At 53.8% G+C, this 14,835-nt stretch overlaps 1 protein-coding gene across 11 annotated transcripts in view; it reads right to left on the bottom strand.

The window, feature by feature from the left end:
* Positions 1 to 14,835, bottom strand: part of FAM178B (family with sequence similarity 178 member B) — a 107,162-nt gene that overhangs the window by 1,400 nt on the left and 90,927 nt on the right. For 10 of the 11 annotated variants that reach the window (XM_077915159.1, XM_077915160.1, XM_077915162.1 and 7 more), the window contains 2 exons: positions 898 to 975; positions 489 to 641 (listed from right to left, as the gene is read on the bottom strand). In XM_077915159.1, the coding sequence (XP_077771285.1) occupies positions 489 to 641; positions 898 to 975 (231 nt within the window). The remainder of the gene's footprint in view (positions 1 to 488; positions 642 to 897; positions 976 to 14,835) is intronic. The other variant, XM_077915161.1, reaches the window with a different exon arrangement.

Genomic DNA, 14,835 nt, shown 5'->3' with positions numbered 1-14,835 from the left:
ACCGCTACTACTCCCTAGGGTGAGGTTTTTCTTTGCAATTGCCCAGGAGTTGACCTCTCATCTCCCCCTATTACCCTTGCCCTGGGCATTTGATTTTTTTTTTAAGATTTTATTTATTTATTTATGAGAGACACACAGAGAGACAGAGGGGGGGGTGGGGGCAGAGACACAGGCAGAGGGAGAAGCAGGCTCCATACAGGAAGTCTGAGGTGGGACTTGATCCCGGGTCTCCGGAATCACGCCGTGGGCTGAAGGCGGCACTAAACCGCTGAGCCACCTGGGCTGCCCTGGGCATTTGATTATTGGTAAGAGTGATAAAGGTCCTCTGAGGCATCTCCACTACCCCCCCTCCACCCGCGCTGCCCTCTCCACCCATGGCCAGCCAGAAGCTCAGTAGTTGCAGTGGGGGTGGACATGCTGCTGGCTCTGGTTAGCTGGCCTGACCACTTCCCTCCCCTCCCTAGTCTAGGGGTCAGAGAGGTCACCACCTGGGGCTGGCAGTGAGCCAGCAGCTCCTGCCAGCGGATATAGGTCTGGGCAGCCAGGTCCTTGAGTCTGGTCCAGTGCATGGCTTGGGGACTCTCCCGGATATGGGTGCTGACATGGCGGTCCAACTGCAGGCAGAGCAGCTGCAGATCTCCCTGCAGGGATGGGGTGTGCATGGGGGAGGGTGTATGTGGCATAGACCAGGCCCAGCCACAGCAGGGGAGTAAGGAGAACAAAATCAGAGAAAGAGAGGAATGGATTTGAATGCCTGGTCAGAAGTAGGGCAGGAAAGGGAGGAGCTTGGGTCAGTATCCCTTGGGAATGCCTTGTGGGACACTGGGAAGAGAAGGGAACCTTGCTCCCTCAGCACTTCTTTCACAGCCTCCCATCTCAGCCCCCAGGGATACTCACCCATTGGTCTGGAGTAATATCCTGGCAGCTGACTACCACCCCAGCCAGTGTCAGCAGGCTGTAGCACAGGTAGCAGACCTGGAAAGACCACAGAGAGAGATGCTCCCCTAACTCCGTCACCTCCAGACACCTTGATCTCAGGCCCAGGGGCCAAGGATGGGGACTCAGCCCACCACTGGGCTCCCAGCGAGTTTCTAGGGAGGTATCCTTATGGAGGGCTGTGGACCCCCTCATTCAGAACCTTCCCTCTGACGGATGATTGTTCTTCCTTCATTCAGAAAAAGAAACCTCTGCCATCCAGAAATCTATACTGTCACTTAGCCCTATCCCAGGAGCCCAGCAGAGAAAGCATTCTGGGGAGAGGGCCCTCTGACCCTGCATGGTGTCTGTGGTCTTGCTCTGTTCCCTGAGGAACCCATGCCAGATGCCACTATTCTCTATGGGGGTACCTGGCCCCTGGGTGCCCAGCTTGCCTGTCGGCAGAACACCACTTGCACAGACAGAGGTGTAGCCCTGTGTGGACAGTCAAAGCATGTTGAGCCAAGAAGGATGGTGAAGAGAGGGGAGACAGGAGACAACTTTGGTTAAGCATCTGCAGGCTTACTCTCCAACTCATACCCTTGTTCATGCCCCCTGGATACTCTGAGGAATACAAACAGGACCCAATCCTATCTGCTCAGGAATGGTTTGATCCCAGAGTGCCCTTGGACTCTATCGGTACCCATTCTTTTATGGGACATTTATCTCTACCAAGACAAAATTAGGCACAGGGAGGGGAGTGTCCTCAAAGACAGGCATGGCTTCTGATGTGAAAGGCAGCAAGCTCCTGGCACTCTGAACTCCTGTCTGCGGGTATGCCCCTCCTCCACTCAGAAATGCCTGCTGCCTGGTCCCCTTCAGACTCCTCGGTCTGAGATAGAGAGGGTGGCAGGAAACAACCCCACCACTGTGCCCATTGCAGATAACTAGCTCTGAGGCTGAGCTGGGATGGGAGAGGCAAGCTCCAGAGAAGGCAGGCAGGGCTTAAGCATGGTAATAGCAGGGCTGGGGCTCCAAACCAGCCCAAGACTCCCCTGTGCCCCTACTTCCCCTGCCCATATCATCCAGAAACAGCAGCAGCCACTTTGCATGGACCCAGGAGCCTCCTTAGGGCAGGAGCCAGAACCATTTTTGAGGACATCAGACATGGTATTATGGAGTACTGTCTTCTCAAACTCAAAATACCATGGTGTAAAATCCTGAGAAGGGAAGTCACCTGCCCTCCCCCCAGCAGCACTTGTCTTACTCAGGACCCAGCCTGTTCACAACAGCTGAGGCCCACAGGGGGCCTGACCTCATAATCCTGCTGGGACCGGCAACACCACACACTGCAGGGAGGGAGAAGACAGTGTGGAAAGCCAAGGGGACCACGGGTGTGCCTTCAAGCAGTGCTGCCCCCAGGTTGGGGAAGATCCAGTCTCTGAGCCAGCTGCACCTGCCAGGTCCTGCAGCTGCCTATGCCTGAATCCCCCAGCTGGGCTGGCTTGTCAGTGAGCTGGCCTGCTGGCAAGCTGCTGCTTCCCACAGGCTCCCCTTCCCCAGCCTGGCTTTGCCTTAACGAGGTCCACAGCATTCAGAACTCCTTCTAACTCTGCAGTCCTGGCAAAAGGCTCATGCCACCCCCACTGCCCCCATAAAGCAGGCACAGGCCTGTGTGCCAGACACTGTCCCTTGACTAAGACACAGCCACAAATCCTTAGACATTAGAAAGAGATACTTCACTTCAGGAAGGCAGTCATTTGGTCAACAAATACTGCATCTCAGCTTCCCCAGAGACCAAAAAGAAAGGGTCCTTCTAGGATTTTTTGGTGGGGGAGGGAGTGGTATACAGCTCAGAAGGCTTCAAGGAGGAAGTTGACTAAGCCTAGCCAGGCCTCAAAGGAACAGTAGGATCTGAGGTGAAGATGGCCCTGTGGGAATGGGGGCAGGGCCAAGATTACAACACCAGACAGATCCTCTGCTGATGCAAGAAATCGAGGCAGGGCACTTTGGAGGACCAACTACCAGGTAGCTGGCTCAGCTGGGGGTGAGGGGATACCTGAAGGACTGGGCTGGCACCAGAGGGCTTGGACAGTGGGCAGTGGAAGTCATTCAAGGCTCTTGAACAGGGTGGCTGGGTTGTGGGGGACAGACTGCCCCCCTTCCCCCACCAGAAGGAGGCACTAGAATCAGTTGGGATGGAATACCACCAGAGTGCAAATGTGGCTGTGTCTGACAGGATTCTAGGACATCCTTCATCTTTTCTTTTCTCTAAGGTTATTTCTCTACAATGTGCGTGCTTTACTCCTATAATCCGAATACAATTTAAGCTTTTTACAGTTAATTTTAAATCAGAGAATACCAGTTATAACTGACTGAGCCTACTGGGTTTGGGGTGGGTGTGGAGGCAAAGGAGAGAGACATGACCCTGAAAAACGCAGTGCTCTTGCTCTTAGTACCCAGGCTCATCTTTGAAAGGGCACCAAGCAAACTGCTAGTGAGAGGCCGCAGGAGAAGCCAAAGAAAATACCCAGGGGCCGCAGAGCCATTGGTGGGTTAGAGGAAGGTGGGGAAAGGCTCCAGAGAGATCTCGGCATGTCAGAGGCCCCTGTGCTGTATACAAAGCCTGGGCCTGAAAGGGACCTCAGAGCCACCCTGGGACTGGTACCGAGGCCAGTCTCTGTCCCTGGGGGCTCTCAGGCCCCCACCCCCAGCCCAGCAGAATCTATCTTCCTAGAAGGGAGGCGTGGTGAGGGTGAGCCCAGGATCTGAGCAATGCCCTGGAGGAAAATTTGTGCAGTGGGGATTTACTGAGAGAAAAAAAAGCAGCCTGGACGAAGGACTAGCGTGTGCGGGTTTCACAACTTCATTCCTACGCTGATTCCCATCACTGAATCCAGGGGGGAAATCCCAGGAAAACTACTCTGAATGTGTGTTTTTTTTGGGGGTGGACAGGGCGGGAGTATCAAGAAGGAAATGTTAGTTCTGTGAACCACATTTTATAAGCTGTATTTCCCAAAGGGGTAAGGAAACCTTGCCCACTACCTGCAAGGAGGGCAGAATGCATTTTTCCTCACCCCCAAGAGTGATCCCTGGGGTTGGGGAGACCCTTTAAAAAGGAAGACTTTGATTCAACTTAACGGGATACAGTTCCACTTGTGCAGAGAAATCACCACAAAGACAGCAGTCTTTGTAATAGCACTTCTAGGCAGGGTGGGGGGCGGTGATTAAGTTTCATACTATATGGGAAGTGCCCAGCCCACATGGTCCTCTCCCTTCCCCTAGACCCATGGCCCCAGCGCATTAAGGAGAGGTAAGAGAGCATCTGCTCCCACCCAGACAACTGGACAGACAGATGGGGGGCACTGGGTGCACGAGGCTCCTTTGAACCCCCAGACTCCGGCATTGGGTTCAGACACGTCCCGCTCCTTGCCCTGTTCTGTGAAGGTCCGAGGGGCAGACATCAGCATAACCTGGGGCTCTGGCCAGGAGGGGCTGTGCCCAAGCCTCCATCCTCCAAGGGAGGTAGGCCCTGAGCACCAGCAGCAGTGGGGAGAGCAGGCCCTTCCCAGGGGCCACGAAGTAAACCGCCAGGTGTGGGAGCTGCGTTTCCTGTTCCAGTTGCGCTGTGGCCAGCTCCTGAACTTAGCAAGCCCGGTCCTGTCCTGGCTGGCACCACGGAGACACGGGGCTCTGTCTTCCCTCTCAAGACAGGGAAGGGAAGCTGGGCAGAGGCCATGCTGCAGTTGGTACACCAGAGGTCCAAGTCCCCTGCTGGCACCCGTTTTCTCCACAGCTGGAAGTCCAAGGAGGCCCTTTCCTCAGCAGGAGGCACCTTCCAAGCTTCCAAGTCCCTAGGGGCATGTGTGTAGGGAGGGGGTAGAAGTCACTGTGGCTTCAGGGTGAGAGAGCAGTGCAGAGACACTCCTTGGGGTTGGGGGGTTGCCATGCATCTCTGGCCTTCAGGATCTTGTCTGAGAAGTGGGCCCCCACGGGCGCCAGCTACCCAGCTCCTCCCCCGACTGGGTGTAAACAGAGGCTGGGAAGCCCCTACGGAACTCGGAACTCGGAGGGAGCCTGGGAAACCTCAGTCAGCAAACTGGGGAAAGGCAGAGTCGGAGGGCAAGGAGCGGGACGTGTCTGAACCCAATGCTGACAAGATGAGACCGTCGGTTTGTCCCCACCCCCACCAGCTTTCATTTTCTGGGTTTCTCCCCAGAGTGTGGCAAGCCAACTTTTCTGAGAAGTTCTGTACAGGATGCCTCCTTCCTGGCTCTAGAGCCTTAAAGCCCTGCCCTCCCCCTGGGGAAGGACAACAAGGATGAGAGATAGGACTTGTCACCCTCTGAGGCAGAGAGGAGGAGGGGAAGGCCAGTGTCTCCTTTTCCCGGACTAGTTAGTGCTGACCCCAGGAACCAAGGGCCAAGGCTCCGTCATAGGACAGAAGGGAAAAAGGGTGAACATTTCCCAGGAACTCCATCTTTTAGAAAACTCCCCTCTAGCTAATACCAAAGAATTAGTCCTAGGCCCGGGTTATTTACATGAAAAAAGAGCAGAAAAAAGGAGGCAGAGATCTCCCAGGAAGTCACTCCTTCTGGTGAGAGCACCAGAGTTTCTCCCACCTCAGGTCATGACCAAGAATCCAGGCTGGCCCCAGGCAAGCCTCCAAACCAAGCCCTTTCCCTGGAGGCTGCCAGGTGGGGTGGCCATCACGTGGGAGCAGGTCCAGTCAGGCTCTGGGGCAGCTGTGGGGAGGGGGGGCGGGGGGCGGGAGACAGAATAAAGGCTGACTCAGAACACCTGCTGGGGAAAACCAAGACTCACCAAAGGACATGGCCCTCGAGGCCTGGCTGCTGGGGCCAAGGGGCTCTGGCTCAGGAAACGGGCCCTGAAGGCCTAGGGTGCCAGCTCCCTGCCTGGGACACCAAGACCCCAGAGCAGTTTCCTCTGCTTTCACCTCTCCATGCTCAAGGGCCCTAGGGGGTGGCTGGCCTGGGGGAACTGCTTTCAACCTAATCTGGCTGGGATTCCCTCAGCCCTGTCCCAAGGGCCTCACGATGGAGCCCAGGGTCAAAATTCTGCATAGGTCCCATCACTGCCACATGTGCGTCCACTCGGGTTTTGTTCTGTCAGACACAGATGCATGCACACATGCTGAAGATCAACTCTAGGAGCAACCTAGTCCCGGAAAGACCGAAACAGCACTGGTCTAGTTTGTCTACCTTGGTACGTTTCAGACCCAAGGCCAGAGCTAGGCCTCCATGAATTCTTTTTCTTTTTTAAAAAAAACCTAATTTAAACCTACAGTGCCTCTTCACAGTACCCTGACCCAGCAGGGCTCCCAGAGAGGCCTGATGGTTCTCATTTTGAACAGATGTGGAGGCTAAGCTTGGAGAGGTCCCCTGACTCATGACCATCTCCAGTGAGAGTTAGGTCTGAAGCAGATGTCTATCCTCTCTCCCTAAGGCTGAACAAGTTCTGTGTATTTTCCACAAACGGGATTGAACTGGAGGCAATCCTTTTCAGAAGGAACAAGCTCCCGTTGCACTGCACGACAGGGGCCCAAGGGCCTATTAGCTGGCAGGATGGGGAGAAGATGAGGCTGTACCCATAGGATGGGGAGTGGGGCCCCAAACCTAGGCCCTAAGGCCATGTGGTAGGTACTCTACCCCAGGAGGGGCAAATAACAACAATAATAATCAGTAATGAGTAATCCCAAGGTAGGACTACTTGGAGGCCCCAGGCCAGGAGCCTCCCTCTGGTGAGAGAGGCAAGCCTTATCCAGCTGCTATGTCCACTAGAACAAAACATGAGAGGGGATGTGTTTTTCTAGGTGAACTCTGTCTGGACCCATCCTGGAGTATGGCACCTGCTATCATCTCTAGGATGCTATTTCTTCACAGTGCCCACAAGTATCCCTTGCTCATGCTGCTACTGCTCCGAGGTTACTCCCTGACCTTGGCTTGGGCCAGCAGAAGGATGTGCCCAAAGGACAGCGGAGTTCAGAAGAGACTCTGATCAGGATGGGTCATGGGTTGTAAGTCTTCACAAGAAGGAGATGACAAAGATGTGTGACTGGTAATTAGGAAATGAGATGGTGACATAAAGCCACTCCCTAGCCCAGGGTCCCTGAAGGCACAGAGTAGAGGCCGGAGAGCAGATGTCACAGGCAGGGCCTGCCACACTTACCCTCCAGCTTCCAAGGCCAGGCACTTAATTCTGTAAATGAAAGTGCCAAAAAAAAAAAAGAAAGAAAGAAAGAAAAAGAAAGTGCCCATGTGGGCACAAGGGTGGGTAGAGCCCTAAATATGGAGTAGTGATGAGGCCAAGTGAGGGTGATGAGAGACAGGCGACAGGCTGGCAGAGTCTGCATGGGAGTAGGACTTCTAGCTTAGCCACTGCCTGCAAGGCAGGCTCTCGGGTCCCAGCCAGGCAACCAGGCACACAGTGTCTACTGAGACTGCTGAGGGACCTTGGGGGACCCCTGCATGGGCCTGCCTAGTCCCATTCCTCAGAAGGTGAGCCTCTTACCTTCACTTCCAGATGCCCAGAGAAAGTGAGTTCAAGGATTCCAGACCCTGAACTCCAGACAGACACAGGGATTCTCTTATAAGCTTTATCCCAATATTGGGATGGACCCTGAGCAGCCCTGGGCCCTGTTCTTGGTACTGAGGATGAGGGAGGCCCCGGCAGAGTGGAGTGGGGATGATGGAGAGATGGAGCTGGGACAAAAGCAGGAAGGCTGAGAGGTTTTAGTTCTGTGGATCTGCTGCAGGGAGATTATCTCAGAGCATCTGACCCATTCCTGTGCCTGTGAGGGGCCTTAGGCAAGCCTTTGCTAGAGGGTTCCCACCCAGCCCACCCTTCCTTTCTGGCTTCCTGGTGGCCATGGGGGGTAGGGGAGATGACAAGCAGGGATGGGCTGGCTCTTCCTGCTCCTCCAGCTGGGAACTAGAGACCCTGACCCCAGGGGGATGTGGACCGGAAACCCAGCTTTGCCTACTACCCAGAGAGAGACAAGATTCTCAGTGCACATGTTTGAGAATTTAGGACTGGCTATGCACGAGCACATCAGTATGTGGGTGCTTGTGCTGGATGGAGCCACTGAAACCTGCCAGGGTGTTGGCATGGGCATCCTCCAGGGGCTAGAGTGCCTGTGAGAGCAGTGGCTTCCTCAAAAGCTATTTCCTCAAAAGCAATGGCTTCTTCTCTTTCTTATCTTTCTCACTCAGTGAATTGCCTCCTGGTGTGCTGGCATGGGAGGAGTCTGGAAAGCACTGCCCTTTATCCCCCCGCCTCCCCCTTGATTCTATTTATTCATGAGAGACACAGAGAGAGGCAGAGACACAGGCTAGGGGAGAAGCAGGCTCCCTGCAAGGAGGCTGATGCAGGACTCGATCCCAGATCCCGGGATCATGCCCTGAGCCAAAGGCAGACACTCAACTGCTGAGCCACCGAGGTGTCCCAGAAGCACTGCCCTCCTTATAATACCTCCCATGGATATTGGAGAGTAGGGCCATTGCCCATGGCTGCAGACCAAGGTATGGGCATCTAAGGCTTCTGGGTACCTAGGATCCTGCCCCCTCCTTTGTCAGAGTGTCCCATCCTTCAATTCCCTACACTTCATGGTAGTGATTTCAACCTTGACTCTAGGGGAAGACACATGATCTGGGCAGGCCAGTGTATACCTGCCTATTTGATTGGCTTACAGATGAGGATATGATCCAAGCCAAGCCAATGAGACTCAACTCTGGGATTCTGGTTAGGACTCCAGGATAGAAGCTCTTTTTCCCCCTCTGGCTAGGGCTCTTGGGGAAAGGACTTAAACCTGGAGTTTCTCAGGACCAGCAAGGAAAGCCTTCCTGGGAATGCAACATAGGGCAGAGCCAAGAGACGCAGAGAGAAACACTGAGGTTTCATGACACTGCTCAGCTCCTGGTCCAGCTGAGCCTGATAAGCTGTTCTAGGACCTTCCAGTATATGTTTCTGTGTTTCTGTTACTACAGAGTCCTGGCAAAGGCAGGGGAGAAGGGACAGAAAAGGTAGTGAGAAGAGCAGTTGAGAAGGTCATGGCTTGCCTGGCAACTGCTCCTCCAACCAAGGAGGTGAGTAGGGGACCTCACACACCTTTCCTGGTCCCCCTTAGGGGCATGATGGGAGCTGAGGTCTCCCCACCCCCCGCAGTGTTTAGACTTAGCACTTAGATGGCACTGTCCCTTAGAAGGTATGGCCTGGGAGAAGAGATAAGGTGGGCAGGGCTAGGTGCTGGGGAGGTGGGCAAGGGTCCCTCCCAAAGGCTGCACCTGCCAGGGCACTTATTTCATTGGGAGCAGTGTATGCAGGTGAGATAGACCCTGGACCCGACCCTCGAAGGTGATTCTGTTTAGGTGTGTGAAGCAATGTGTGGACAGGCCATAGGTCAAGTGAACAGACGATAAGGACCACGGGAATCCAAGGACTGGGGAGACAAGCCAGGCGTTGCCAGGATGAAGGAACAGCAGGAGCAAAAAGAATGGAAGCCTGACATTTCACATTTCCTATGATTTCTGGGAATGATGTCCACTGCCTGGAATTAAGTGGTATGGTCTGACGTGCAGGAGAAAAGCTGTGGGGATGAAGTAGGGTCCACTGACAGAGGAGTTGGATGTGATGTACAGGCACTTAGGATTGCCTTTCCCTAAGTAAGAATTGTCCAGGAGGGCTTGAAAGACGAAGAGATGGAGTAGAGTATCAGGTCCAGACAGTGTCAGTGTCAGGTGAGTCACTCTGCATGGAGTAAGGGCTGTGCCTGGGGACGGTTACCCCCAAGAGTCCCAAGAGGAGGACTGGGCCCGGAGCAGAGAGCAGGCTTGGAAGTTGCCTAGAGAATCCAAGCCTGCCCTCCCCGGCTTCACTCTGTCACTTTAAGCCCTGCTTGCACACTTGCAAAGAAGCTAGACTTCTTGGGACCCGAACAAAGCTGGTCTGGGCCCAGGCCCCACGTGGCCCTCAGCTGCTCAGAGATACCCATTCTGAAGAGGCTCAGCGGCCTCCTAGGTGGGTGTGACCCACTGCTGGTGCAGGGAGCTCCCCTCAGGGCCAGCTTCCCAGACACCATCTCTTTGAGGTTTATTTCAAGAGATATTTGATGTTCCCCATTTTGGAGGAAGTATAGAGGAACCAAACACAGACTAGGCAAGGAGGAACTCAGGATTCCTGAAGATCTATTTTCTGTTTCTTAAAGTCAGTTCATTTCTTCCCAACCCACCTAATCTTGCCCTGACCAGTTTTATCTATCTATCTATCTATCTATCTATCTATCTATCTATCTATCATCATCTATATTTTTATTTATTTATTTATTTATTTATTTATTTATTTATTTACTCTGACCAAGTTTTACAACCCTGTGGGCAGGATTCTCCCTAAGGTGCAGGAACTAAGGACAGGCACTTGCAGGTAAGAAGGCAGAGAGTAGTATGGAGAGAGGGAGAGGCTCCCTCTCCACCTGTGCTTCTGGGTGACACAGGGTGAGGGGCCTGCGCTCTAGCCGAGCCTGAGGGAGTATGTCCCTTTGCTGGTGTTGAGTGCCAGCGGGAGAGTGGAGGCAGGCACAGAGCTGCCAGGCCCTAGGGGCACCCCTCCCCTGCCCACTCTCCCCAACCTCCCAGACCACACCCCAGGCACTCTGGGGCTCTTGGCAGGGTCAGCAGACACAGGGACAGGCCAGCTGCAGTCATGGCAGGAACAAAAGCAGTCAAACTTGTTTGTCAACTCTATGAACACGAGGGCACACCACAAAGATATACACAAATATACACAACACATATGCACACAGACATACATGCATGCAGCTAGGCATGTGCGCGTGCACAAGTGTGCATACGCACACACATACACAGTGTTGGCAGGCCCACACCCTCTGCAGAGATGTGCAGAGACTCAGGAGTGAGCGCAAAGGAGTTTGTGAAGCAGGGCAGAGTTTGTTTACCCCAGTGTATCACTCAAGCATAAAGCACTTACCCGCCCCCACATAAAAATCAACTCTTTATACACGCCACTATACAACCATCCCCAAGGCTTCTCCAGTACACAAGCCATCCCCAAGGCTTGGAAGCACAGAGCTGGACAGCATGCGGTGTGCACGGTGAGGAAGCTGACTGGAGCCACCTGTGGTCCCCAGGCTCCATCTGGTTAGTGAGGCCTCCTGCAGCTGGCCCCGGGGGAATAGGGACTATCACAGATGCAGAACCCTCAGTGGGCCCCATGCCCATGCTGCCTGTCCCATGAGGACATTCATCAGGCTGCTGGAAGACATGCCAATGAAGACAAGGAGCCATGAACCCAGCTCCCAGTGCCTCGATGCAGCCCCAACTCTGGGACTTCCCCCTTTGTGGAGATCCATTTTCTTCCCACATGACACTCAACTTCCTCAAAGTTCCCAAATTTAACCAAACTGGGGAAAAACTTACATCCTACCATAAAGATCCTTGTTCTGTAGATCTTACCAATCCCCGGGAGAAAAAAATGGAACAAAAAAATTCCTTCACTACAGTAAAAGGCCTGGGGAAAAGCAAGAAACAACAGGAAAGTGTGGTAAATAGAAACAGAACATACAATGGCAGGTCTAACAAAGACCAAAACATCAAGAATCTCAATAAACGTTAATAGGCCAACACTCTGAGATTGGGAAAAATCTACTAGCCAAAATCTGGCCCAAGACAGTTCATTCCAGTCACCGAAAAGGAAACTCCTGGCTCTGGGTTGGAAGCCTGAGAGGGGCGCTTTGTGGAGATGGTACCAAATTGATCCTAGTTACTCAGTTGTCTGCAGGGTGGTCAAGAGGTCAAGCTCACACAAGGGGGCCTGGGAGAGCACTGGTCTCTGACAGAATTGGACCCAAGGACCCAAGGGAAACACTGGGAGGCCCACTGTCTAGAGTTACCTCCTGCATTAAAATATCCTCTCCACTTCTCTCTCACCTCACTCTGACTTCCATGTTTATTCTCCTCTGGGACAGCCCCACCAAGGGGCGAGCAACCATTTCTTTAACAAAAGCACTTGAAAATGCTGAAAGTATTCTCATCATCGGGCTAGGAAGCAGAATCTTACATTCTATGCCTCGATTTGCCAGGACACTTTGTGCTCTGACTCACCTCTCTCTGAACAGCCCATTCAGGCTGCCCGCTCAGCCTCCCCTCCAGCCTCCCTGCAGTGCTGCTACAGGACCAGGTTGCTGTTTTTGTTGTCCTTGGCTGTTAGCTTTCCCAGGCAGGAATCTCACCAGCTTATAATTACAATGTGCTGTGATTGGTTTTCTCATAAGCGGGTAGCACTTCCGAAGTCAAGGACCTCCAACACAAGACGTGCAGGCTATAAACCCTTGTGGACTTAATGAAACAAGGACTTTAAAAGACAAGGGGGCTGACGGGTAGAGGCCCGTTAGAGGGCAAGCAGTGGGAGAGGTCTCTGGAAATGAGGTAGGAGAGTGGACGGCCAGATGGGGTGGAAGAAGAGAGTTCAGAGAGGAAAAGAGGAACTCAAATTGCATTCATTCATTCACTCATCCAGTGACAAATATATGGTGGCTGTGGAGAGCCCCCCCCCCCCCCCCGCCCCGCTGTGCCCATAGTTTAACTGAGGAGACCCACCCGTCAAGGGTCAACTGCAAAGCCACAGGATCAGTGAGGAGAGACAGGCAGGCCCTGGGCACCAGGCAGCAGCTCACTTGCCCAACCCCAAGGGAGGGCAGGCCAGGGAGGGGAAGAAGGCTGGGAGCTTCCTAAGAGGGAGGAGATTGGGCTATGCATCACACACACACACACACACACACACACACACACACACACCCGCCCTGGGGCAAAGAAGATGGGGAGAGCAGGGGGAGGGGAGCCTGGCAGAAGTGTTTATCTACAGGGCTGGAGGAGGGCTGTCACCCAGCCTCTCACAGGAAATCTCCCAGACAGGGTGAGTAGGGCCTGGGGGATGGGGCTCAGCCCGGCAGCCCCCAGGGCTGGGAAAGCCCTATGTCCCCTGCAGGCTGGGTTGCCTCAGGCCAAGCTCGCTCTGGCCTTAGTTTCCCCACTACCCCTGGAGAGAAGGAGAAGGAAGACAAAGACTCTGTGAGCACTAGGGATGAAAGGCTCAGCCCAGGCCCAGACCACCACTCCCTGTAAAACTGGGCGGGTGACGCCGCTGCTCTTTCTGGCTGGTGAGTAGCCTGATCATCTTTGAAGATGAAACATGCTGGGGCCTAATGAGGAGTCAGTTGGCCAAGGTGGGAGCAGGGCAGGGCTGGGCTGTGGGAGCCCTGCACCTGCCCCACCTGATCAGCACCCCAGGGGGACAGAACGCTTCCCATTTCTGTGCAGGGCCCCCTCCACTGCACCAGCCTCGCCTCCTCCCCTTCCAGGCCAGTGCTCCTTCCCCTCCCCTGCTCCTGGCTACCTCCCTGTCAGGCATCCCTCAGTCCTAGGGGGGCTGGAGCTACAGCAAAGGCCTTGGAGGACTGCCTTGGCCTCAAGATGCCCCCTTCACTGCCCTGGGCTGGGCCAATACCCCTGCTTTTGGGGACACCCTGCTGAGACACACAGGGCACTTCCATTATCATAGCTGACCAGGGGCAAAGGCTTCCTTTACACACAGGAGAACAGTGCTCAATATAAAGGACGCCCTCAGGCCACTTACTCCCTTCCCTGGTTGCTAAAGAGACATTTGCTACCAGATGGGCTCCAAAAAGCAAGGAGCCAAGTGGAAGCCTCCATCCTGGTGGTCACAGCTGTGCTGAGTGAGGTCACAGGAGTGGCCTCCAAAGTGTGTGAAGTGCACACTCTTAACTGGGTAGATCAGATATAGGCCTCTTTTCTGCTACCATTCCCCTGCTTTCTCTCTTCTTTTTTCTTCCCTCAGCCTTGCCTGGGGCCTGCCTGCTTGTGTCCTGCTTAGACAGACCCTTCCCACCCATGAGCTGACCCCACTGCTTTTGCAAGGCCCTGGAACATCCAAACACATTTGCCACAAACAGCTCATTTCCCAGGAAATCGTTGGGAGATGAGAACGGGGCGTGCACACAGCTCATGCTCTCCTGGGAGGCAGGCGGCAGGCTCATAAATGCACTAATATTAAGCACAGACTCAAAGATAACCTTACCTCCATGTTCCAGGAGAGGAGCATACACCTGGGATTATCATATCTTCTTAATGGTTCATTTGTGTTCATTAAGTAAATTAATTCATTTATCTGATTTGCAGAGCGAATGCCCAAAGGGTGGACTTCTGGATCGTCAACATCCAACCTCCAAGTGAGCTTTTGGAATTACTACTTTCTTAAATTAGAAAGATCTTTATCTCCATTCCTCGTCCTTGAGGCCCCGGGGATAGGGGAGCTCATAGAGATCCACACAACCCCACCCTCCCCACCTCCCAGAGCCAGGCTTGGGGATCCCACTTTGAAGCCCCCTATGCTCCCATACCACGGCCCCTGGTTGAACCTGGGAGGGCAGCCTGGGTGGCTCAGTGGTTTAGTGCTGCCTTCAGCCCAGGTTGTGGTCCTGGAGACCTGGGATCGAGTACCACGTCGGGCTCCCTGCATGGAGCCTGCTTCTCCCTCTGCCTGTGTCTCTGCCTCTCTATCTCTCCCCACCCCTCTCTCATGAATAAATAAATAAAATCTTTTTTTTTTTTTAAGATTTTTATTTATTTATTCATAAGAGACAGAGAGAGAGAGAGAGGCAGAGACACAGGCAGAGGGAGAAGCAGGCTCCATGCACCGGGAGCCCGACGTGGGACTCGATCCCGAGTCTCCAGGATCGCGCCCTGGGCCAAAGGCAGGCGCCAAACCGCTGCGCCACCCAGGGATCCCAATAAATAAAATCTTAAAAAAAAAAAAAAAAAGGAAGAACCTGGGAAAGGCCAAGGACTCAGCCTTAGTGGCGCAGTAGGA

The sequence above is a fragment of the Canis aureus genome, chromosome 11 (genome assembly GCF_053574225.1).
Source record: "Canis aureus isolate CA01 chromosome 11, VMU_Caureus_v.1.0, whole genome shotgun sequence".
Classification (NCBI taxonomy): Eukaryota; Metazoa; Chordata; class Mammalia; order Carnivora; family Canidae; genus Canis; species Canis aureus.
This window is presented reverse-complemented; position numbering and strand designations above follow the sequence as displayed.